This window comes from Manis pentadactyla, chromosome 2 (assembly GCF_030020395.1).
Source record: "Manis pentadactyla isolate mManPen7 chromosome 2, mManPen7.hap1, whole genome shotgun sequence".
NCBI classification, from domain to species: Eukaryota; Metazoa; Chordata; class Mammalia; order Pholidota; family Manidae; genus Manis; species Manis pentadactyla.
In genome coordinates this window covers 18105868-18131674 of record NC_080020.1, presented here as the reverse complement: position 1 = coordinate 18131674, position 25807 = coordinate 18105868, and the positions used below count along the sequence as shown (strand labels likewise).

Below are 25807 nucleotides of genomic sequence, written 5' to 3'. Positions count from 1 at the left end.
AGTGTTGTAAGAGAGCAAATGTAGATGATCAGGTGTGTGCCTGTAGACTATGTGTTAATCCAAGCTAGACAAGGGCAATAAAACATCCACATATGCAGAAGATTTCTCTCAGAACAGGGGGGGTGAGGTTCTAAGCCTCACCTCTGTTGATCCCCAATTTCTCACCTGATGACCCCCTGCGACTGTGCCTGTCTTAGGTTGTTCCTCCCTTGAGGAATCTTACCCGTCTGTGGCTAACCAGTCATCTTCCGGGGCCATACAAGGAAATATAAAGTTGGTAAGTGAGAGAGAAGCCTTATTGTTTGAAATGGTTAGCTTTTTATTTCTTTGCATATTTATGCCCTGTAGCTTCTATGCCCAGCATTTGTCTTGAGGTATCTTTACCACTTGGAAGAATTATGATACTGGGTAAATTTGATATGAGGCACGAATTCTTTTTAAGGGTTGTAATTAGGAAAGAAGAAGAAAAGCTATAGAAGTAGCAGGCAGAAGAAAACATGGGAAGATTGATTATTTCTTTGACATATCTTCTTGTAGAGTAACTTCAGCAGGTATAGGTTTTAAGCTACTACTTAAATTGCACACACACATTAACATAATAGGAGTATAGTTACATAACCAAAGCATACCTGTAATTACCAGCCATCTCCAGTGAAACCAAGAAAACCAGTTAGGCACCTTAGGCATTTGTGAAAACTTATCTATGATATGGTGGATATTGTCCAACTGAACTTGAACAATCTGAGAGAAATCAGACAAATTAAAACAACCCATTCCTGGGGAATGTTCACATCCCTTATGTTCTTTTAACAGTAAATAGTCTGTAGTTGTAAGACTTTGGAGCGCTACAGTTTGCACTTCTCCAAATTCTTGGTTGAGTTCCAACAGTATAGATCCAGTCAAATTTGTTGTTTTACTGTATGCACAGGCCAGCTTAGATATCTCCTTCCTCATTCCCATGGCAAGTCCAGGAACTGGTGGGATGAGTGCATCTACAGCTGTAGCAGTGCGTGGATCTTTGTTGGGGTTTTTGATGATCATCTTCTGGCATGAGTCTTCGAGAGAGTGCTGATGTTGGAAGTTCTCTTTCATATCGTATCTTAGTTCATTTTCGGGGTAGCCCAATTAGGCTTTGATCCTCTGTATAAACACAAACAGACCCTTTGCCTACACTTTTATATGCCCCTTATACTCTCGTGTAGAACTCATTGGAGGTTACCACACAGGAACTGCCCTTTTTTTTTTGTATCACTAATCTACACTTACATGACGAATATTATGTTTACTAGGCTCTCCCCTATACCAGGTCCCCCCTATAAACCCCTTTACAGTCACTGTCCATCAGCATAGCAAAATGTTGTAGAATCACTACTTGCCTTCTCTGTGTTGTACAGCCCTCCCTTTTCTCCTACCCCCCCATGCATACTAATCTTAATACCCCCCTACTTCTCCCCCCGCCTTATCCCTCCCTACCCACCCTTCCTCCCCAGTCCCTTTCCCTTTGGTACCTGTTAGTCCATTCTTGAGTTCTGTGATTCTGCTGCTGTTTTGTTCCTTCAGTTTTTCCTTTGTTCTTATATTCCACAGATAAGTGAAATCATTTGGTATTTCTCTTTCTCCGCTTGGCTTGTTTCACTGAGCATAATACCCTCCAGCTCCATCCATGTTGCTGCAAATGGTTGGATTTGCCCTTTTCTTATGGCTGAGTAGTATTCCATTGTGTATATGTACCACATCTTCTTTATCCATTCATCTATTGATGGACATTTAGGTTGCTTCCAATTCTTGGCTATCGTAAATAGTGCTGCGATAAATATAGGGGTGCACTGATCTTTCTCATACTTGATTGCTGCGTTCTTAGGGTAAATTCCTAGGAGTGGAATTCCTGGGTCAAATGGTAAGTCTGTTTTGAGCATTTTGATGTACGTCCATACTGCTTTCCACAATGGTTGAACTAGCTTACGTTCCCACCAGCAGTGTAGGAGGGTTCCCCTTTCTCCACAGCCTCGCCAACATTTGTTGTTGTTTGTCTTTTGGATGGCAGCCATCCTTACTGGTGTGAGGTGATACTTCATTGTAGTTTTAATTTGCATTTCTCTGATAATTAGTGATGTGGAGCATCTTTTCATGTGTCTGTTGGTCATCTGTATTTCTTTTTTGGAGAACTGTCTGTTCAGTTCCTCTGCCCATTTTTTAATTGGGTTATTTGTTTTTTGTTTGTTGAGGCGTGTGAGTTCTTTATATATTCTGGACATCAAGCCTTTATCGGATGTGTCATTTTCAAATGTATTCTCCCATACTGTAGGGTTCCTTTTTGTTCTATTGATGGTGTCTTTTGCTGTACAGAAGCTTTTCAGCTTAATATAGTCCCACTTATTCATTTTTGCTGTTGTTTTCCTTGCCCGGGGAGATATGTTCAAGAAGAGATCACTCATGTTTATGTCTAAGAGGTTTTTGCCTATGTTTTCTTCCAAGAGTTTAATGGTTTCATGACTTACATTCAGGTCTTTGATCCATTTTGAGTTTACTTTTGTATATGGGGTTAGACAATGGTCCAGTTTCATTCTCCTACATGTAGCTGTCCAGTTTTGCCAGCACCATCTGTTGAAGAGACTGTCATTTTGCCATTGTATGTCCATGGCTCCTTTATCAAATATTAATTGACCATATATGTCTGGGTTAATGTCTGGATTCTCTAGTCTGTTCCATTGGTCTGTGGCTCTGCTCTTGTGCCAGTACCAAATTGTCTTGATTACTATGGCTTTATAGTAGAGCTTGAAGTTGGGGAGTGAGATCCCCCCTACTTTATTCTTCTTTCTCAGGATTGCTTTGGCTATTCGGGGTCTTTGGTGTTTCCATATGAATTTTTGAATTATTTGTTCCAGTTCATTGAAGAATGTTGCTGGTAGTTTCATAGGGATTGCATCAAATCTGTATATTGCTTTGGGCAGGATGGCCATTTTGACGATATTAATTCTTCCTAGCCACGAGCAATGGGATGAGTTTCCATCTGTTAGTGTCCCCTTTAATTTCTCTTAAGAGTGACTTGTAGTTTTCAGAGTATAAGTCTTTCACTTCCTTGGTTAGGTTTATTCCTAGGTATTTTTTTTTTGATGCAATTGTGAATGGAGTTGTTTTCCTGATTTCTCTTTCTGTTGGTTCACTGTTAGTGTATAGGAAAGCCACAGATTTCTGTGTGTTGATTTTGTATCCTGCAACTTTGCTGTATTCTGATATCAGTTCTAGTAGTTTTTGGGTGGAGTCTTTAGGGTTTTTTATGTACAGTATCATGTCATCTGCAAATAGTGACAGTTTAACTTCTTCTTTACCAATCTGGATTCCTTGTATTTCTTTGTTTTGTCTAATTGCCATGGCTAGGACCTCCAGCACTATGTTAAATAACAGTGGGGAGAGTGGGCATCCCTGTCTTGTTCCCAATCTCAGAGAAAAGCTTTCAGCTTCTCACTGTTAAGTATAATGTTGGCTGTGGGTTTATCATATATGGCCTTTAGTATGTTGAGGTACTGGCAAATAGATTTTGAAATAGAAACCAAACTTAGCTACAGGTGAATAAAGTTCTGTTTCTCATACACCCAAGTTTGTGATTTGAGTCTTATTTCCACTACATGAACATTATTGGTGCTTAATATATATTAAGGGGTCATGACCCTCAACCATGTTACAGATGCTACAGCTTGGGGGATCTCCCTACCTGTGGCCTCCTGACACTCTCTTCTCCAGTAAGCTCTTACGGTGATGATTTCTGAGAATAAGGATGAAGGAAGAGAGGCATAGAGACTTTCATGTTTACTTTATACAGTGCTACATGACTTTTCTAATTTTTAAAAAATTAAAAAGAACTTCTTTATGTCAATTTTAACTCAATTAAAAAAAGAAAATGTTTATAGTATATGCAGCACACAGAAAACCCTAGAAATGAGAGCTGCCAATGAGAAGATCGATGTAAAACAATGATTCTTGGAAGATATCTGTCTACAAGCCATGAAATTACATCCTTTTCAATGAGGATTTGCTCTTATTGTTATTGCTTCTTCTGCCCAATATTCAAATAGGATATTTTGACTCACTGTTCAAACATTCAATCAAATGAATTACTTTAAAGATTAAAAATTTCTAAGCAACAGAACATAGTACATAAATTAAGATAAAATCTAATATAAATGGGTATTTCCAAAGACTGCCTGAGTCTCCAGGAGTCATGAAAAGGGTGGTGCAGATTGACTTGCCTTCGTGTACTTGCCAAGCAGAGGGAAAGAACGATGCTCATCATAAAACTAAATTCTCCTTTTTAAAGGGAAGATGATGATGCTAATCAGCAAATTATAAAACTAGAGAATTTCAAGATTATCCGAAGAAGTCCTCCAAAATCATTCAGGAAAGGAACACTACTGAATTTGAACAGTTGCTCTGTTGTGTTTTACTTTAAAAGTTACATCATGGGCTCTCTACATTGGCCTCTACAGGATTTGCTTATATTCCCCAAAAAACCAAAGCAGCTCAGCTTCTGCTGCTGCTACGATTGGCACGTCAAAAAAAACAAAAAAGAGAGAGAGAGAAAGAAACGAACAAAACTTCTATCCTTCTAGCCTTCATGGTTCTTTGCTCCCTTCATGAAGGGATTTTTTGAGGAAATGGAATCTTTTGTACAAATCACACATCTGACCTTGAAAGATATAATTCTCCAAATTATTATTAGAATCCATATTTACACACATTTTCTGAGAACATAGATGAAAATTCTATGTTAAGGATATGATAAACTCATAAGGAACCTGCAAAGTTGAATTCTAAGTAAATATATTTGGGGAGTGTGCTCTCCTTCATAAGCCCAGGAGTCTTACTAGTTGGGGAGGGGCCGCCCTCTGACCTGGAAGGATGACTTTTATATCTCATTACATATAAACTCATTTTCCTAGGAAGAATTTTCCAAGACTTCCTAATTTATCTCCTGCATCTGGAGTTTGTGAGTTTTTCAGGTTTCAGGGCAGGATTGCTACCTACACTCCTGCTGCCCCCTGTCCTGCTTTTGGCATCTTCAATCCAGGCAAGTGCTTGGACTGTGGGCACTGAGATTCCGGGGTGACTCTGAGATGAGAAGGGAGTTCACTCAACTGTCGCTGCCAGCTCACCCAGGAATCTCTCTCAGCCTCTTCATGGACTGGTGCCTGCCTGCCCTGACTTCAGCTCACCAGCTCCAGGATGCGAAGGGAAGCAGCAAGGAAATGGACTACCAACCCCGCGTTCTTAAAGAGGGCTGCATAAACTGCTTCCAGCATTTCAAAAGAAACTTCTTGCATCTCTCAGCTCTCATGAAGCTTTCAAAGGAACTTTATAGAGAAGGTTCAGCAAATCCTCCCTTCCCCTTTGCCCAGAGTCAGAAAAACAAAGAGGCTACCCAGTCAGACTGCCTGGGTCTGGTCCTTGCAGTATTTTTACAGAAAAACCTGAGAAACCTGGCACCGGAGATCTTGGAGTGCTGAGGTTCTATTTTTACACTGGTGAGCTCAGAGGGGAGTAACCTCCCAAGGTCTGAGCCCCGAACAAAGGCAAGGGAACCAATATATATCTTTCTGCTTCCATATCTGCAACATTCCTACGTGCACAGCAAGCGACCAGGCAAGGGGGAGGGAGTTTAGGGAGTGAGTGCCTGGCAGAGCAGGGGGTGAAGGGGAGGTGACAACGGGCATTTCTGCTCTTTGCTAACTAGAGAAGAGAAGGGAGCCACCTGGACTAGACTGCTGCCCTTGTAAGGATTTCCCTCTCAGTATCACTTACCCACTCTGCAGATACTGTAAAAGCCACTTACCCCAGTGCATTTCCATTTACTTATCTAAAAGTGCTTGCAGTAACTGTATCAGTACAAGTTCAACCAGAGAAACAGAGCAGTAGAGGATAGATAGTGAAAGACAGATTGCAAAGAATTAGCTCATGAAACTGCGGGGGCCAGGAAGGCAAGTCCACAGGCCGTCAGCAGCTGGGGCCTGAGCTGATGAGGGCTGTCCCCAGGTAACATTTCTTCTTTGGGAAGCCTCCACTCTGCTCTTAAGTCCTTTCCCCTTTTTGGATTGGGCCCACCCAGATTATCTAGGACAGCCTCCCTTGCCTAGAGTCAACTGATTGTAGACTTCAGTCACATTTTCAAAATGCCTTACAACACCCAAATGAGTGCTTGGTTGAATATGTGGGGAAGCAGCCTCACCAACTGGATGCATCAGACCGCCACCACCTGAATGTCTTTCCTTCCCTTGCCCCACACCAGTGAAACGGTGATCCCCACTTCACAAACTTAGGAGGGTTTAAACTAGCCCTCTTTTGGAAACTTGAGCAGTTGTATGAAAAAAGAACCCAAATGACTATTAAATTCTAAACTACTGGGAGAGAATTAGTGTGAGAAGAGAGACACAGGCTTCCTCCTAAAACCATATACAATTAGAAAATATAGTTGGTGCAACTAATCATTAGAGAGCAACAGGAAAGAGGATGGCACCAGACTGCATAGACCCGGAGTGGAGAAAAGAGCAGACCTCACAGAACAGGGTAACATAACAAAGCTGTGGCCCGGCAGGACCCAAGTCCTTCCCCCACCCCAGCTCACTGGCTGGAGGAAGAGAAACAGAGTGGGGAGGGAGTGGAGGCCTGGGACTGCTGAACACCTAGCTTCAGAGATCTGCTCTGGGAGCACAAGCCTACATTTCATGGTACTTTCATGATACTCGCATGATTACGGGGTTGGAAAGCTAATACAGGCAGAATTCCTGGAGAGACTGAGATTCCAGCCACTTGCGGAAAGCAGGGATCCATATCTGGCTGCTCTGGGACAAAAGCTTATACCTGTGTGTTCGGCCCACTGGTTCAGGCAGTGGAGACAGGCATAGCAGCTGGGAAGCAGGAAACAGCTCTTTCCTCCCCCCAGGCATCAATACCGCTCCCCTGCGACCCCCCAACATTGCTTAGGGGCTGAGAAGCTCCAGAATAGAGCTTCTGGACACTAGAGGGTGCCATATACAAACATGAAACACCAAAGGAACCTTGTCCAGAGTAAAATTAATATAACTCCAGAGAAAGATTTAAATGACATGAACCTTATGACTCTTCCCAAAAGGGAGTTCAAAATAAAAGTCATCAACATGCTAATGGAGGTGGGGAAAGATATCCAAGAACTCAGGAATGAATTCAGGTCGGAGATCAAATCATTGAAGAGCACAATGGAGGGTATTAAAAGCAAGTTGGATACGGTGGAGGAGACGATCAATGAAATAGAAACCAGAGAAGAGGAATACAAAGAAGCTGAGGCACAAAGAGAAAAAGGATCTCTAAGAATGAAAAAATATTGAAAGAACTGTGTGACCAATCCAAACGGAACAATATTCACATTATAGGGATACCAGAAGAAGAAGAGAGAGAGAAAGGGATACAAAGTGTCTTTGAGGAGGTAGTTGCTGAAAACTTCCCCAGTCTGGGGAAGGAGAGAGTCTCTCAGGCCATGGAGATCAACAGATCTCCCAACACAAGGGACCCAAAGAAGACAACACCAAGACACATAGTAATTAAAATGGGAAAGATCAAGGATAAGGACTGACTGTTAAAAACAGCCAGAGGCAGAAATAAGATCACATAGAAAGGAAAGCCCATCAGGCTAACATCAGACTTCTCAGCAGAAACCTTACAGGCCAGAAGGGAGTGGCATGATGTATTTAATGCCATGAAGCAGAAGTGACTGGAACCAAGATTACTTTATCCGGCAAGATTATCATTTAAATTTGAAGGAGGGATTAAACAATTTCCAGATAAGCAAAAGCTGAGAGAGTTTACCTCCCACAAACCATCTCTGCAGTCTATTTTGGAGGGACTGCTATAGATGGAAGTGTTCCTAGGGTTGGATAGCTGTCACCAGAGGTAGTAAAATCACGGTAGGGAGGGTGGAGCAGCTGATTGCCAGGTAAATGCAAAATTAAATTGACTATCCCCAAAGTCAGTCAAGGGATAGACAAAGAATACAGAATATAATACCTAATATATACAGAATGGAGGAGGAAGAAAAAGGAGGAGAAAAAGAAAAGAACCTTTAGATTGTGTTTGTAACAGCATATTAAGTGAGTTAAGTTAGACTCTTAGATAGTAAGGAAATTAACCTTGAACCTTTGGTAACCACGAATCTAAAGCCTGCAATGGTGATAAGTACATACCTATAGATAATCACCCTAAATGTAAATGGACTGAATTCACCAATCAAAAGACATAGAGTCCCTGAATGGAGAAAAAAACATGACCCATCTATACGTTGCCTACAAGAGACTCACTTTAAACCCAAATACATACACAGACTAAAAGTGAAGGGATGGAGAAAGATATTTCATGCAACTAACAGAGAGAAAAAAGCAGAAGTTGCAATACTTGTATCAGGCAAAATAGACTTCAAAACAAAGAAAGTCACAAGAGACAAAGAAGGACATTACATAATGATAAAAGGGGCAATCCAACAAGAAGATATAACCATTATAAATATCTATGCTCCCAACACAGGAGCACCCACATATGTGAAACAAATACTAACAGAATTAAAAGGGGAAATCAAATGCAATGCATTCATTCTAGGAGACTTCAACACTCCGCTCACTCTGAAGGTGATCAACCAGACCAAAGATAAGTAAGGAGACAGAGGCACTGAACAACACAATAGACCAGATGGACCTAACAGACATCTACAGAACTCCACACCCAAAAGCAACAGAATACACATTCTTCTCAAGTGCACATGGTACATTTTCAAGAATAGATTATATAGTAGGCCACAAAAAGAGCCTCAGTAAATTCAAAAATATTGAAATTGTACCAACCAGTTTCTCAGATCACAAAGGTGTGAAACTAGAAATAAATTATGCAAAGAAAATGAAATCCCAAAAACACATGGAGGCTTAACAACATGCTCCTAAATAACCAATGGATCAATGACCAAATAAAAACAGAGATCAAGCAATATATGGAGACAAATGACAACAATAATTCAACACCGCAAAATCTGTGGGACGCAGCCAAGGCTGTGCTAAGAGGAAAGTATATTGCAATACAGGCCTACCTCAACAAAGAAGAACAATCCCACATAAGCAGTCTAAACTCACAATTAGCAAAGCTAGAAAAAGAACAACAAATGAAGCCCAAATCAATGAAAGCAAGAGCTGGTTCTTCGAGAAAATAAACAAAGTAGATAAACCCTTAGCCAGACTTATCAAGAAAAAAAGACTCTACACACATAAACAGAATCATAAATGAGAAAGGAAAATAACTATGGATACCACAGAATACAAAGAATTATTAGAGAGTACTATGAAAAATTATATCCTAACAAACTGGATAACCTAGAAGAAATAGACAACTTTCTAGAAAAATACAACCTTCCAAGGCTGACCAAGGAAGAAACAGAAAATCTGAACAGACCAATTACCAGCAATGAAATTGAACTGGTAATCAAAAACCTACCTAAGAACAAAACCCCTGGACCAGATCGCTTCACCACTGAATTTTATCAAACATTTAGTGAAGAACTAATACCCATTCTCCTTAAAGTTTTCCAAAACATAGAAGAGGAGGGAATACTTCCAAACTCATTCTATGAGGCTAGCATCACTCTAATTTCAAAACCAGGCAAAGACACCATAGAAAAAGAAAATTACAGACCAATATCCCTGATGAACATAGATGCAAAAATACTCAACAAAATATTAGCAAACCGAATTCAAAAATAAATAAAAAATCAAGTAGGATTTATGCCAGGGATGCAAGGATGATACAATATTTGAAAATCCATCAACATCATCCAGCACATCAACAAAAAGTAGGACAAAAACCACATAATCATCTCCATAGATGCTGAAAAAGCATTTGACAAAATTCAACGTCCATTCATGATAAAAACTCTCAACAAAATGGGTATAGAGGGCAAGTACCTCAACATAATAAAGGCCATATATGACAAACCCTCAGCCAACATTATACTTAACAGCAAGAAGCTGAAAGCTTTTCCTCTGAGATCGGGAACAAGACAAGGATGCCCACTCTCTCCACTTCTATTCAACATAGTTCTGGAGGTCCTAGCCACGGCAATCAGACAACACAAATAAATAAAAGGCATCCACATTGGTAAAGAAGTTAAACTGTCACTGTGTGCAGATGACATGATATTGTACATAAAAAGCCCTAAAGAATCCACTCCAAAACTACTAGATCTAATATCTGAATACAGCAATGTTGCAGGATACAAAATTAATACACAGAAATCTGTGGCATTCCTATATACTAACAATGAACTAGCATAGAGAGAAATCAGGAAAATAATTCCACTCACAATTGCATCAAAAAGAATAAAATACCTAGGAATAAACCTAACCAAGGAAGTGAAAGACCTATACTCTGAAAACTACAAGACACTCATGAGAGAAATTAAAGAAGATACCAATAAATGGAAACACATCCTGTGCTCATGGATAGGAAGAATTAATATTGTCAAATGGCCATCCTGCCTAAAGCAATCTATAGATTCAATGCAATTCCTATCAAAATACCAATAGCATTCTTCAACGAACTAGAGAAAATCGTCCTAAAATTCATGTGGAACCACAAAAGACCTTGAATAGCCAAAGCAATCCTGAGAAGGAAGATTAAAGCAGGGGGAATTATGCTCCCCAACTTCAAGCTCTACTACAAAGCCACAGTAATCAAGACAATTTGGTACTGGCACAAGAACAGACCCATAGACCAATGGAATAGACTAGACAGCCCTGATATAAACCCAACCACATATGGTCAATTAATATATGATAAAGGAGCCATGGACATACAATGGGGAAATGACAGCCTCTTCAACACCTGGTGTTGGTAAAACTGGACAGCTATGTGCAAGAGAATGAAACAGGATTATTGTTTAACCCCATACACAAAAGTAAACTCAAAATAGACTAAAGACTTGAATGTAAGTCATGAAACCATAAAACTCTTAGAAAAAAACATAGGCAAACATCTCCTGAATATAAGCATGAGCAACTTCTTCCTGAACCCATCTCCTTGAGCAAGGGAAACAAAAGCAAAAATGAACTCATGGGACTACATCAAAATAAAAGGTTTTGTATGGCAAAGGACATCATCAATAAAACAAAGAGGCATCCTACAGTATGGGGGAATATATTTGTAAATGACATATCCGACAAGGGGTTAACATCCAAAATATATAAAGAACTTACACACCTCAACAACCAAAAAACAAATAACCTGATTAACAAATGGGCAGAGGATATGAAGAGACAGTTCTCCAAAGAAGAAATTCAGATGGCAAACAGACACATGAGAAGATGCTCCACATCACTAATCATCAGGGAAATGCAAATTAAAACCACAATGAGATATCACCTCACACCAGTAAGGATGGCCAGCATCAAAAAGACCAAGAACAACAAATGCTGGCGAGGATGTGGGGAAAGGGGAACCCTCCTACACTGCTGGTGGGAATGTAAGCTAGTTCAACCATTGTGGAAAGCAATATGGAGGTTCCTCAAAAATCTGAAAATAGAAATACCATTTGACCCTGGAATCCCAGTCCTTGGAATATACCCAAAGAGCACAACTTCTCAGATTCACAAAGACGGATGCACCCCTATGTTTATCGTAGCACTTTTTACAATAGGCAAAATATGGAAGCAACCTACGTGTCCATCTGTAGATGAATGGATAAAGAAGATGTGGTACATATACACAATGGAATATTATTCAGCCATAAGAAAGAAACAAATCCTACCATTTGCAATAACATGGATGGAGCTGGAGGACATTATGGTCAGTGAAATAAACCAGACGGAGAAAGACAAATGCCAAATGATTTTCCTCATTTGGGGAGTATAAAAATGAAGCAAAACTGAAGGAACAAAATGGCAGCAGACTCTCAGACTCCAAGAAGGGACTAGTGGTTACCAAAGGGGAGGGGTGTGGGAGGGCAGGTGGGGAGGGAGGGAGAAGGGGACTGAGGGGTATTATGCTTAGTACACATGGTGTGGGGGATCACGGAGAGAACAGAGTAGCACAGAGAAGGGCCATAGTGGATCTCTGGCAACTTGCTGCACTGATGGACAGTGACGGCATTGGGATATGGGTGGGGACTTGATAATATGGGTAAATGAAGTAACCACATTGTTTTTTCATGTGAAACCTTCATAAGAGTGTTTATCAATCATATCTTAATAAAAAAATTTTTTAAAATTCTAAACTACTAACCTCCTTCAAATTCCTTATATTTGCTAAAAGACACACATACAGTTCCACAACATTATAACTGCTGTACACATAACTTACTTTTGGCACTTTTCACCTAACTTCATTTCATTTAGGCATGTCCTTGTATTGGTATTTTCTACATATATGTCATTTTTGCAATTAATTCACAGCATTTATTCATGTTAATATGCCATGATATTAAGTCATACCCCTTTCCTGCCATTTGTATAGTTCCAAATATTTGCCATTCAAAAAGTACTACCATGACATATTTATGCAAATAGTTTTCTTAACTTTTGAATAAAAACCACTCTCACTACTTCTTCAGATCCTCCAAAGCATCAAGCCTGCTGTGGATGCTGCACTTACAATGGCCCTAGCCGGCACCTGGCAGAGGTGACATGACCTCACCTGAGCATCCATGCATGTATGCAGTTCTCCCAAGAACTTCTGCAGCATGAAGGCAGTTGCAGTCTTGGAAAAAAAGGAGCACTTTCATAATGCATGGTAACAGTGTACTTACTGTTTTAGCTATGCCTCTTCCTGCTGAGTTAACATGACCATTTAAAATCAGTGATCTTCTAGAGTAGGTTTTCTGTTCCAACAAAGGCCCCTCTGAGGGAGGTTGGTTAGGTCCTAGCAACTTTTGAATGCTAACAGCATGGCAAGTATCCAAGGATGAGAAGGCCCTGGTGTAAAACATCACTGATTGTGTTTGTCCTTATGACCCACTGCAGGGCAAAGATTCCATGGTACACATTTGGGGATCACTGCTAAGATAAATAGAGTCCTCGAGAAAGCACCTTTCAGAATTTCTCCTTCTCAAGCATTAATAATCATAGCTGAATAATCAGATTGTATGGGGCTGAGACTCAAGAAGCCAAGAAAACAAAGGAATTTCAGCAGTTGTCAGGATCATTCTGGCTCCTAAACCTCCAAATCTAAGTGTTCATGTGAGCTGCAGACTTGGTGTCTATACTGATCAGATCCCCCAGGAAGTTGCTGCATGCCCTATTTCCTTTCATTTTGTAGAAGCAAGTTAGATGCTGCATTTGAAAACAGAGCTTATAACCAATATGAAATTTAACAGAAATTGCTTGACTCTCTGAGTTCCTAGGAAAACCAAGAATTCAAATCACTTCATTGTAGCCTCTCAAACATTTTAAAACCAGACCCTACGCTCCATTCTTCTCCCACCTGGAGCTGATTGCTCATTCTCTGCCTCCGTACTACTACCCAGACATCCCAAGGTCAGTAACATGGCTTCAGAACAAAACACAAGGAAATCTGGTTCTAAACAGTGTTTATGAAAATGGAGCAGTTGAAGATAATATCTGGTTATGATGACATCAATAGCTTCTTCATATAAACCCCATCCTAAAAGGCAAGTGATCATATAGCCCTTCTTTAGGCTGCAGATGAAAGAATGAAACCTGCCTTTGATACTTGATTTCTTTTCTATATGCTAGAAATTTTCTGTGTGGTTTGCTGGGCGGATGAGCTTAGGGGGCTTAAATTAGTTTGTATTAGCTCAGGAGTCTCCAGAGAAACATAACCAATAGGATGTTGAATAGAGAGAGATTTATTTTAAGAAATTGGCTCATACAGTTGTGGGGGCTGCAAACCCACTCTCTGCAGAGCAGGTGGGCAGGCTGGAGGTCCAGGAAGGACTCCCTCTTCCTCAGGGATCTCAGTCTATTTTCTCTTAAGTTCTTTAAACTGATTGGATGAGGCCCACCCACCTTATGGAAGGTAATCTCCTTTGTTGGAAGTCTACTAATTTAACTGTTAATCATATCTAAGAAAAATACCTTCATAGCAACATCTAGACTGGTATTTGACCAAAACCTGGGTAGCATGGCCTAGCCAAGCTGACACATCAAATTACCAATCACAGAGCTTTAGTCAGAATTTTCTAACAGCTGCAAGGTTGCATCAGAAGTAAGATGGAGTGATGGGACTGAGACCAGCTATTTTTTCCATGTGGCCCACCTTCCAGTGCTTGGCAGAGTGGAGCTGATGGGTGTTCCTAGAAGAGGGTCAGGTTCCTAGCCATGAGCAAGCCAGTCCCTTGGAAAGGTGGAGATGCCAGGGCCCAGAGCCTGGCTTCTCTAGTCTAAACCCAGCCCCAGCCAGTCTTTCCTGGCCACATAGGAAGGGACTGAAGGAGAAGAAAGATACCCCTAAGTCACCATGTAAAGGCTGACACATTTCCACAGGCACTGCAGGAAAAGAGGAGGCCTGTATTAGACACACAGATGACTGTGACCTCTGAAATTGCCTAAACTAGCAGGATTTTCCATCACTTGCTCACCATAGGAGCATGCTGTTCTCAGTGCAGATGAACCAACCCTTGCACACTCTTGATGACAACATCAGGACTAAAGGACCAACCCAGAGAGGTGGAGGACAATCGACAGAGCCTGGCATTTGCTGAACTGACCTGGAAAAATCTCCGGAAGAGATCACAGGTGCTCAGACCCTAGACTGGGTCTCTGCGAACTGGAAACTGACAGCATGGATGCTGGCTGTGTTCCCTCTGCTAATTCAGAGCCCAGGTTTACGGAGACCCTCTGGCAGCCCTGCAGCACCCTTCTTCCCTTCCTCTGCTTTAGCCCTGGCCGCTCTCCACCACTAACTGTCACCCCATCCACCAGACACCAAGGCTTATCACCACCTCCTGGAAGTCCTCACTGGACCTCAGTTTTCCATGTAGCATCGCCACAGCCCTGCCCAGAGCCTACAGGTGCCTGAACCTCCACGTTTGTGGGGCTTTGTGAAATGGACTTCTGAGATTTTACTTTCAGTCCTCACTCTTCCTAGGGCCAGAAATGCGTCTATGAGCTGGGCCATGAGCCTCACCCTGGCTATGCTTCCTTTGGGAAGGATATTGCCCTCCCATTGGCTAAGGCTTGTGTACTAGACCAGCCTGGCACACCTCAGTCCCTCTTCCCTGCAAGGCGGTGCCTCCATGATGTCCTGCCTTCTGGTCTGCCTCAGGTAACCATACATACCAGGCAAGAAGCCCTGTCATGCTCGCAAATGTGTTCCTCTGTCCTCATGCAAAAATACACATGCATCAGTTACATTTAGAAATAATTTGACATGTTAGTACTTTGAGGTCATCACAACTCAATATGCTGTTTGAAGAATGAATCTACTTCCCTGTTTATGAAAAGCTCTGTGCAAATGTAAATAACACTTACATAACCAGAAGCCAGCACAGGGCTGGGATGCTCAGCCTGCTGTTGGTGGACATGCACTTTGAGCTGTTGCCTTGTGGCACACCTGGCCTGGGCTGACTCACCACACTCCCACATTCCCTTCTTCCTGTGAACAGTGGCAGCCCCTGGTCAGGGGTGGTGGGTGTGAGACATCCACCCCCTAGCCCACGGATTTGAGCTACAAGACCACAGCACCCATTTTAACTAACTGCAGTAAAATTACCATGTAAGTAATTATAGGAAGGCAAGGTAACATTCTCAGACTGTAGAGTATTAGTCAGCAAGGATATTAAAGAGTATGGAGCCCAGGACCCTTGACCTTGGCTGCACGTTGGAACCACCCGGGGAGGCTTGCACCAGACCAGTGAGGTTGCTCCCTGGTGTGCAGGCATCAATGTGCCAGGGTCAGGGACCAGTGACCCCATTCATGGTTCTCAAGCCCACTGGCTCATAAGAATCACCTGGGGAGCTGTACAAAAATAAACTTCCAGGACTCATCCCAGACTTATATGGGTGTAGGGCCCAGGGAATCCTTAAAACTCCCAGGAGATTCTGTGATCAGGGAGGTTTGGGAACCACTGATCTACTCAGTTCTGACACTGTCTTGAGGCCACAGAAACGTTCCACGTCTTGCCCTAGCAAATGTGGTCAGCAAGCAGCACCACTGTTCAGGGCTACAGACTCTCAGCTGAGCATTCTTGAGGAAGAAATTATTAAATCTCTCTCTCTCAAGCTGTAAAAAAATAAAGGCTTTTATATTTTAGGTTTCACAAAGAATTTAAACCATGTTCTTTTCCTATTTCATCAGGACCTCCTCACATCTAGAATAAACTCCAGCTGCAAAAGGAGTTTTTTTAGTAGTTTATCAGGAAGAGTTCCCTAATTGCAAGCATCAATCACTAAAATTATGGATGAAGCGAGATTGCAGAATCTCCTTTTAAAATGATATTTTTAAAGACATACTTTCATTTCTCCAAGAGACTTGAGAGGTGGAGGCATCTACTCTGTGCCAGTCACCATGTCTCTGAGAGACCCAAGAGATTCTAAGACATGGCATCCAGGAGCTTATTTCCTCGGTGGGGAGACCAACAAATAAAGGGAGGCAATGGGGACTGTGGGCCGGACGGCGAGTGCACTAGGCCTGCGGAGGAGGTGGGGAGTGAGCCGGCTGCTGCTCCGAGCTTATCTAAACGCAAGACTTGGGACGCCAAACATGGTGTCCCCAGATCCCACCCAGCCCTGGCAGTAGGAAAACAAAAAAAAATCTCACAGCTTTTTTCTTATAATCTTGTAGTTCATTCTTTATGCTAATTATCACTGGAGTTTGTTGAATCTTTTCTTTGGTAGATTTTTTTTTTATAGTTGGATTGTTTGGAGTTTGTCTTTTGCCTGTGTTGTCCTCGGCTCAGTCAGAAATGACGTATTTGGCACACAGTTGCAAAGCCTGCGGGTATTGTATAAATTCTTGGTGCCTGAGTGATTCCAGGAGGCCTCCACAGGGCCGATGTCACCAGGTACCCCAGCTCTGCACGTCCGTGTCAGAGTGCTCCCTCTGCTGGTTGACTCTAAAAGTGAGACTTGGTTTCAAGACAACCTTGAATTCCTCCTGCACTTTCCTCACATTCAAGAATGTGACACTACACAATAGTGAGAATTTCCTGGCTGAAGAGATATTTGACTTAAGAAAAAAATCTTATTCCAGACTCATTTAAGCTGACCATCTTAAGAAATGCCAGCTCATTTGGGCTTTTAAGAAGAAACAGCATGACAAACAGAGAAAATCTGAATGTGTTTTTACTTTCACGTTTGGCCTAGCAATGAGAAGACCGTAGAGATTAGACCAATGTCCCCAGATATGCCTGCTGGTGAGGAGTAAAGAACTGACTCACAAGGCATCTGGAGGGAGTTGGGATTGTAAGAGTTAGCAAATAAAACAACCAGTTAAATTTGCATTTCAGCTAACAATGGATAGTTTTTGTAGTATATGTCCCATGCAATATTTAAGACATACTAGAACATTATTCATTGTGTAGCTGACATGCAGCTCTAATGGGAAGCCTGTGTTTTATCTGGCAACCTGACAAGGGAGGAAAGAGAGACTAGGACAAGGAGAAAGGTCAGCCCAGAGTCTAAGAAGGCTCTTGGATGGATACTCAAATGTGCTTGTAGATGGAAGCTGGTAACAGTTGAGCCATTAGAATTGATGCCAGCCCCACCAAGACCCTTTTAATTTAATTCCTTCTCCCTATAGCTGGAGACAGGCCAAGCTTTATTGCATCTGTTGATTAACTAAATGCAGTTTGTCCTGCTTTACTGACTCTGCCTGTTTCCCAGGCTGTAGTCATTCTGGTCGCATGTTAATTAACACATACTGAGCTTCATCGGCCAGTAGCTTTGTTGCCAGACACTTTGGCAGCCACAACAAGATTGCTATCAATGTACCAAGTGTTTTCTCTGACCTGCCCCAGCGGCCAGGTGCTCTTATGGACCAGGTCTGACCCTTGGCTGCTTCCCCTGTGGGATGCTAGGTCAGACCTCAGAGCCTCTTCCCTATTAGGGAACTTCCCAGTGGATTTGCAACCAAGCACTTGCTGCTTTTCTCCTGATTATCCCTTGAAAGGACTTTCTCATCCCTTTCTTTGTTTTTTATTTCCTCAGGTTTATATTCAAGACATCCAAAGTCTGTAGCTGTGTTTTAGACTGCTCGCTGGGTAATGGCGTGGCCCGCTCGCACACACCTGTCTGCATCAGCAAGAGCTAAATTGGGCCCTGGTAGGAAAGAGACCAGGCATTCAGGCTATATTCCTGCGCTTGTGTTCCCATTTGCTTCTACAGAATTTGTGTTCTTTTGAAGTGCTGATCCCATGATAGAGATGTTCACCGAGCTAGAATGACTTACTTCACGCTGACTTCAGATGCTGCATTATCACAATTATTTTAAGTACATCAGAGAGAGAAAGACAACCAAGGCAGACGAGAGACTGCTATTGCACCTGGCTTATGTGGAACACAGACCCCGTAATGCCAAGGTCATACCTCTCACGCACCCAAAACCTGAACCTTGCAGCTCACAAGGGGCAACTCAGGCATGAAAACTGGGGGAGATGTACAGAGCTCCACTACTGCTAGAAAAAGGTCAAAATCTACTTTCTTTAAATAAGCGTAGCTCATCATAAATAATGTCCATGAATAGACTGAAGCTGACCTGGGGGCGAGAAAGATCATGGCCCTCCTCAGTTCACCCTAGAAACACAGAGGAAATACGCACTTCCTAGGGGTATGAACAGGGGAGAGTCCCAGAGCTTCTCTGACAGGCTGAGTGACTATCATTCGTCTTTTACTGGTTTCATTTCAAAGACTTTTGTAGAACAGATAAATTCTATCTGAAATAACAATTCCCAGACGTGTTCAGGGCACTGGGGTGCTGATGTACATGTGACAGAAGTGGCAGGCCATCCAGTTTACAACTCACTCACTGGCAGCAACTGAGGGTGAAGAGAACAGGCCTGAGACCAATGTGGGGGCAGGTGCAAGCCCAGCAGTTTCAGAGTCAGCAGAGCTCCCAGTTTTTGCTACAAACTCTTTTATCTTCTCCACAATGTGCCCTTTATGCTACTGTCATCCTCAGAGGGCTCCCAGGGCATAGGATAAAGCCCAGTCCCTGGCGGTCCTACCTTGGCAGCCGGACTCTGGCTGCTGCCTGGGAGAACCCGGCTGCTCAGACCCTTGCTTTCCCGGAAGCACTGCTTTTTCCATCCTTGCCCACCCCCGCTGTGCCCGCAGCACTGCTGCCACCACCCTGCTCATCTCAGGTTCCCCGGTTTCCAGTCCATTTGCACCTGACCCTCTTCAAGCAGCGCCTGCAATTCCATGGCACAGAGCTGACTCCTGCCTCGGCCCCCGGGGCCTGGGCTCTACCTCCCAGCTCAGGGCGGGCCACCTGCAGTCCGTGACATCCCTGGGGGATGCATCTTACCTCCTCGACCAGGCTGAATGCTCTCTCAGAGGAACTATGGGCAATGGTGCAACACTGCACAAGCCTCCAAGAAACACTTCAGAATAAATAAATATGTGGGGTCTGCTTCTGGCTCCCTAACTCTGAGGAATGTGGGAACAGGTGACCAAGAGAGCATCACCTCCATCATCAGAGGAGAAGCCAATTCCTACAAAGTTAAAATGTATTTGTATGAATAATACTCTTCATGTCATACAGGTTATATGTCGTATATGTTACATATGTATACATGTTATAATTTCCAGTTTTTGCTACAAACTCTTTTATCTTCTCCACAATGTGCCCTTTATACTACTGTCATCCTCAGAGGGCTCCCAGGGCATAGGATAAAGCCTAGTCCCTGGCGGTGCAGATTCGAGTGGGAAAATTCTTTCACCCTAAGATTAAAAAACAAATCAACTTGAAACTATTACAATATTGTCAACTATACTTCAATTTGAAAAAAATTTAAAAATTTCAGAAGGCAGTCAATTTTTTCAATTTCTTATTAATAAGAAAATGATATATTTCTGAAAAAAGGATCTTATTACTCAAAATAAGTCACAGAGAGTAAGCGCAGTGGTAACCTAACCTCCGGGGCAGCTGTATTCACAAGAGAAGCACGCGGTGGCGGCCTCTGGCCACCAGGGCCCCCGCAGGCCTCCAGCTGCTCCTGGAAGCTCCACAACCTGCTCGGCCGCAACTCTAACAGCCCCGCACTGGCCTGTCACCGCGGCACATGAGCTAATTACTGAGGGCAGGTGTCCTTCCTGCAGGATGTTCATATGCCAATCTCAGGGTTTCCTGTAAATGAAGAAATGAGGAAACAGTACAGGAGTGTGGTTGGCTGAAGGTTTGTTTTGTTTTTGTCTTTCCCTTCTGACTGCAACTCCAGGCAGCCATCATCAGTGGGGAAACGCTGCCTCGTCATAGCCTGGCACGGTGAGTGGACACAGGTGCGCGGGCGGCACGGGTGCGTGGGAGAGGAATCCAGGGAGAGGACTTGGGCACCGGGCAGTGGCGGCACCGTCTGGGCCTGGAGTGGGGCCGGGAGAGAGCCCTCGTCTGCCCGTGACCACCAGGGCCTCCTCTTCTGTGCTTCTGACCCTCACACCCACACCTGTGCCGGCAGTGGGAGGGGCCCCCCGAGGGGGGGCCCCCAGCGCTCTGCCTCTCTCCCCTTCCATGGAGGGTGCAGAGGGGTAGGAAAAATCTGAATAACCAATTCTAAGTAATAGAAATCCTGCCGTCTCCCCCCATCTTTCTTTAAACTCTTAAAGCACTTAGAGCCTTAACCATTTAGCACTGCATCTGTCTCTGCTTGGGTCATCCACTATTGTTTATTTGTTAATTTCACCACCCAAACTCAAATGTAACTTCCTCCACAGCAGAGAATCACATAATTTTAGTACCATTTTTTCCACATCACCTATGTCTAGTACAGTTTCAAATACATCAAGTGTATTAACTAATTTAAATGGGCAAGGAATAGTTACATATGACAGCTTGTCCCAAATATGTAATATTTGTCAATGGAAACAGTCCTGGAGACATTCTTGGCATGAACTGGCTTCTATTGAAAGACAAGAAAACACAGCCCCAAGCAGAAGCTGCTTCTAGAGTGTTCTGGCTGCGGAGGTATCCGGGGTTGTACCCTGGCCTTTATGGCCAGCCCAAGAGAGGTGATTAGATTTGGGTGGAGTTCAGGGTCCCCTGCCCAGAACAGCGGCAGGTGATATTGCCTGGGGCCAAGAGGAGAGGAAATCCAGTTCACAGTGAGTTCTGTCAGGTGAGGACTGCTCCAGGGGCCTGCATCAGATACCAGGAGGCCAGTCTCCTCAAGGAGTACTGGGATGTCTGGACTCTGGGGCAATGGGACTGGAGAACAAAGCAGCAACTCTGGAGTTAGGGTGGCTTTGTGGGGAGTGGCCCCATTTGTCCTCTTTGATGGGGTCACTCTCTGGGACATTTGGTGGCACCGGTAGCTGTCACATGAGCCACAGCAGCAATGGCTGAGACTGATGCCTGGCAGAACAGGAACTCTGCAGGACCAGAGATGCTGGGGAATCTGACCATGCTCTCTCGGGTCCAGTTTGGCAGTAATTAACACTTTCCAAATCAAGAATAAACAGCAGTCACCTGGAGGAGGAGGAGGTTGTTACAATGTACTCATTTGTGAGCCCCCTCGGCCTACTTTTCTGCTGGGACACCCTCCCAGACCCCTAACCAGGTCAACAGTGAGTCAGCCTTTGTTCTTTGGGGCTTGAACTAGACGGGTTAAGCGGTGTCTCTCTCCCACCCTGTTCTCTACTCCCTATCTGTGCAAACAGGCAGAGCAGGGACCAGAGGAGGTGAAGGTGAGCACAGCTACCTGGGCCTGCAAAACCCCTTGTCTTGGATCCCCAGCAAACTGTGGGGACATCAGTTCCATACAAAGTTAGTTTCTCCTTACCCCAGAAAAATCTTCAAATCTGTCCTTCGGAGTGCATTCTTCAGGGAAGGAGGAGAGAGGGGGGACACACAGAGACCTCACCCAGCTCCACTGTTGCTTGAGTTGGGACCAGAATCTAATGTCGCCTCCAACTCTAAAGAGCCCATGGCGTGTGTCTGTAAGCCAGGTGCAGCTGGGAGTCTTCTGCCCCTCACGACTTGGTGTAGTTAAAGAGTGGCTCCTTGGTGCTGCCCCTGCTCCAGGGCAGTGGACGTGGAGGTGAGTGGGGAGTGGAGACTTCAAATTCTGTTCTCTGTGAAAAAAAAGAAAGAAAAGGCAGGCGCATGGGGAGAACAGTGTAGCACAGATAAGGCACATAGTGGATCTCTGGCATCCTGCTGCACTGACGGACAGTGACTGCATTGGGGTATGCGGGGGGACTTGATAATATGGGTAAATGTGGTAACCACATTGTTTTTTCATGTGAAACCTTCATAAGAGTGTATATCAATGATACCTTAATAAAAAATTAAAATAATAAAAAAGAAAAGGCAGGGGGAAGGGACTTGTGCGTGCAACATTGTGGCCCAGAACATCCGTCCCGGCCGGGGTGGGGTCTTTACCGGACCGCGGGGCAGCCTCGCAGAGCCTCTGGCCTCGCATTCCGGGGCTTTGCGCCGCCTCCGCCCATCTGTCCTGGCCACTCTCTCCTTCTGCAATTGTATCCGAACTCCAAAAGCCCCAAGGATCAGGCAGAGTACCTCCGCCCCTAGCTGTGTGCGTGGCTCCGAGCTCACTGTGGGACCCTGTGTGCTGAGGAAACCCACCCCCGCGCTGCAGCGTCTGGCACTGCCCGACACCGTGCATGGCAGCAGCCTCTAGGGACTGCCACCGTCCCGCTTTGCCCACGTATTTATGTAAATTCCCTTACAGGTAAGCACAAGAAATCCCAGGAGCGGGGCGGGTGCGGGCTCTTCCAGAGCTGGTACCGGGGCGTGGGAGCGTCCGCCGCCGCGGCCGCCGCCCTCCTTCCTCCTCCCTGGCGGCCCGAGGGGCGGGGCGCGCGGCCTTTAAGGAGGCGCCCAGGAGGGCGGAGGGCGCTCGCCGCCGGAGGTGCGCTCGGGTCCGCGCCGCCGCCGCCCTTGCGACCCGCGCCCTCCGGATCCCCTGTCCGCACGCCCGACTCCTGTCCGCCCGCCCGACGGGCCCTCCCCCATCCCGCTCTGAGCGCGGACCCCGCGCCCACAGCCTGCCCCGCGGGGAGCCGCCAGCCGAGTCATGGACCAGGTGGGTGCAGCCCCCCGCTGGCGGACAGCCCGGGGACCCGTGCGGAAGCCCTGCGGACGGCGAGGGCAGGGAGGGAGGGCCGCTGATCCCGGCAGGGCTTCGCTCTCCACGCGGTCAGAGTTGCAGGTTGTCCGCGGTGAAGATCCAAAGCCAAATGCGGGGATGGGACCCCCGGGCCCTGGCCGGCTCCGATTCAGAGGGAGGCACCGGGCAGGAGGCTACAGAGAGGCATGTGGTCCGTCAAGCCCACCTTAACTGGGCCTAGGGTTCGCGGACTCAGTGGGCACCTTACGCCCAAGAAAGGGGACACACAGCCTGTGTGTCCTGCCGGAAACAGGTGCCATGGAGGCCCTGTGGTAACTTCCCACCTTGCCCACCCCCCAGGGAGGGGTCACCTGAGGAGGTGCCTCAGGCCTGTGGCAGCCCAGCCTTCCCTCTACCAGCAAGGGAGCAAAGGGGAGAAAAGACAGGCTAGGCAGGTGCTGTTGAAGGTGGGGAGAGAACCCTACCGCAGTCCTGCTCCTGCTTCTCAGCAGAGGAGGGATGAAGGCGGTGGCGGTGATGGGCGGCCTCCAGTTGGTCCCTGACCCGTGGGGAGACATGCTCTTCACCTCTTTAGAAAACTCATCTTGAGTTGATACTGCACCTCTGCTTCCCTTTCAGAAAACACCAGAAATTTTCTCTGTGGAGCTCAGTGGAACTAAAGACATACAGGAAACAGACGGGTGGCATGAAAAAGAGAAGTATAGGGGTCTGAAGAGCAAGCCCTGGGAACTCAAGAAGCATCACCAGAAGGAGGAGCTTAAGAAAGACCTGGATTTGGTCAGTGGATTTGGTCCTTAAGCCTGAGGGGTCCCACTGAGAACTGCCCTTCCCCCAAGTGCTGGCCCCTATAACCTACCTCTTACAAAAGAAAAATCAGTCTCAAGGATTTCCAAATCCCCTTGAGATTTGTTTCCTTGTTTAAAAAAAAATGTGATAATATCTGCCCCAGGGTCAGGCTCTCTGCAGGATTCCTGCCTTCTGGTTTTAGGCACTCCCAGGTAGAACTTAAGGGCAAGAGACTCTGATTCCAGTCCCCACCTGCGTGGCCCAGGCCTCTCTCCCACCTGCTGCTTCACAGAGAGACATACAAACACTTGCCAGGTTTTAGCTGATAAGGTAAAAACTATTTGAGCCAGAACTGCCCAGGAGGAAAACCAAAACCACTGAATTTCGCTAGGTCTCTGGGTATACCTGCCCCATGAGAGAAAATAATTTCACTGGGAAGAACATGGGGCTTGGGTTCAGATGCCCGCCCCCAGGCTCAGCTGAAGTCCCACATTCTGTGGACTGATGTGTAACTGGGAGCAAACTGCCTCAGTTCACGGAAACTCCATTTCCTTCATGTAAAGGTGGAGAAGAATTGCATGGGGCTGTAAGGAGAGAAAGTAAGAGAAGAATTAAGAGCACTTTGTAACTAAGGTGCATGATGGAAATGCAATATAATTACTATTAAGGAAGAACCCTGGTGCTATGAAGGCTGGCCACCATGAAAAAGAGCAGCTTCAGAACTGAAATGTGATAAATCTCAGGGGAAAACTTGTCAGAGGGGAGACTTTTACACTTAAGAGTGAGGTTTTACTGGATTGCCCCTGCAGTTCATTGCAGACTTTAAAGTTCAGTGATCTTGGGGCAGATGTGGTGGTGTGAGCTCATGCAGGCCCAAGAGCTGATTGTTAAATATTCAGGAATTCGGCGAGCTAACTGACGTCAAGTTAGCAGCTTGAAATTTGGCTATGGTGAGAAACTGGCAAATGCTACAAATAGAGCTTTTTGTTTATTTTTCCTGAAGAACTTGTTAAACATTCAACAGCACACCACTAGTCTATATATATATTCTGGTAGACACTTAAGAACACAGCCCTAAAATTGGACTGAGCTGATTTGAAATCCCAGTTTGACTAAGTTCAGTTTCCTATTTTGAAAAATAGTAATCAAATATGGTGTTTACTTCTTAGAGTTGTTAAAAGGTTTAAATGAAATAAAGACTTAGCAAAGCACCAGACAATAGTCATTCTTACTTCTTATGTATCTCTAGCATTTTGGTTTGAAGACTCATCTAGTCTTATTTGAAATTGCCACTTATAACATGGAAATATATTCATTCTATCATATGCCTGTTTATTATGGTAAGAATCACCCTTTGAGGAGTTTGTGAAGATGTGTGATAAAGAAAAATAATTTCAAGAGTGTTAGCCAAAGTGTTCCCCTGCTACCCTGATGAGAGAGAAACATCCTCCCTCTTTTTTTGGAACCTTCACCCAAGAATCCGATCATTTGTGAGCACGTATTTGGATGCTCTTGCATCCCTACCTCTCTGGCAAATTCGGACCTTGATGAGGACTAAAGTACCCCTGGCTTCTGAATAAACAGCGGACTGATAAATGATCCAAGCCTGAGCCGGCTATGTGGTGCTGTTCCAGTGCTGGCCAGCAGAGTGCATCCCAGACACCCCCTCCCTCCCCTATGCCCTCAGGCTCAAAGCTGGGCTGAAACGAGAAGGGAAAGTTCTGCCTCACAGCACCGGCCCCTTGAAGTCTGGGATCCGTC

At 44.7% G+C, this 25807-nt stretch overlaps 1 protein-coding gene across 1 annotated transcript in view; it reads left to right on the top strand.

Annotated features, from left to right (window-relative positions):
- Window positions 1-23019: 23019 nt before the first annotated feature.
- The window catches only part of ATP12A (ATPase H+/K+ transporting non-gastric alpha2 subunit), a 31148-nt gene continuing 28360 nt past the window's right edge, over window positions 23020-25807 (top strand). Inside the window, exons 1-2 of the mRNA XM_036910188.2 lie at window positions 23020-23215; window positions 23879-24037. Coding sequence (XP_036766083.1) covers window positions 23207-23215; window positions 23879-24037 — 168 coding nt within the window. The 5' untranslated portion in view covers window positions 23020-23206. The remainder of the gene's footprint in view (window positions 23216-23878; window positions 24038-25807) is intronic.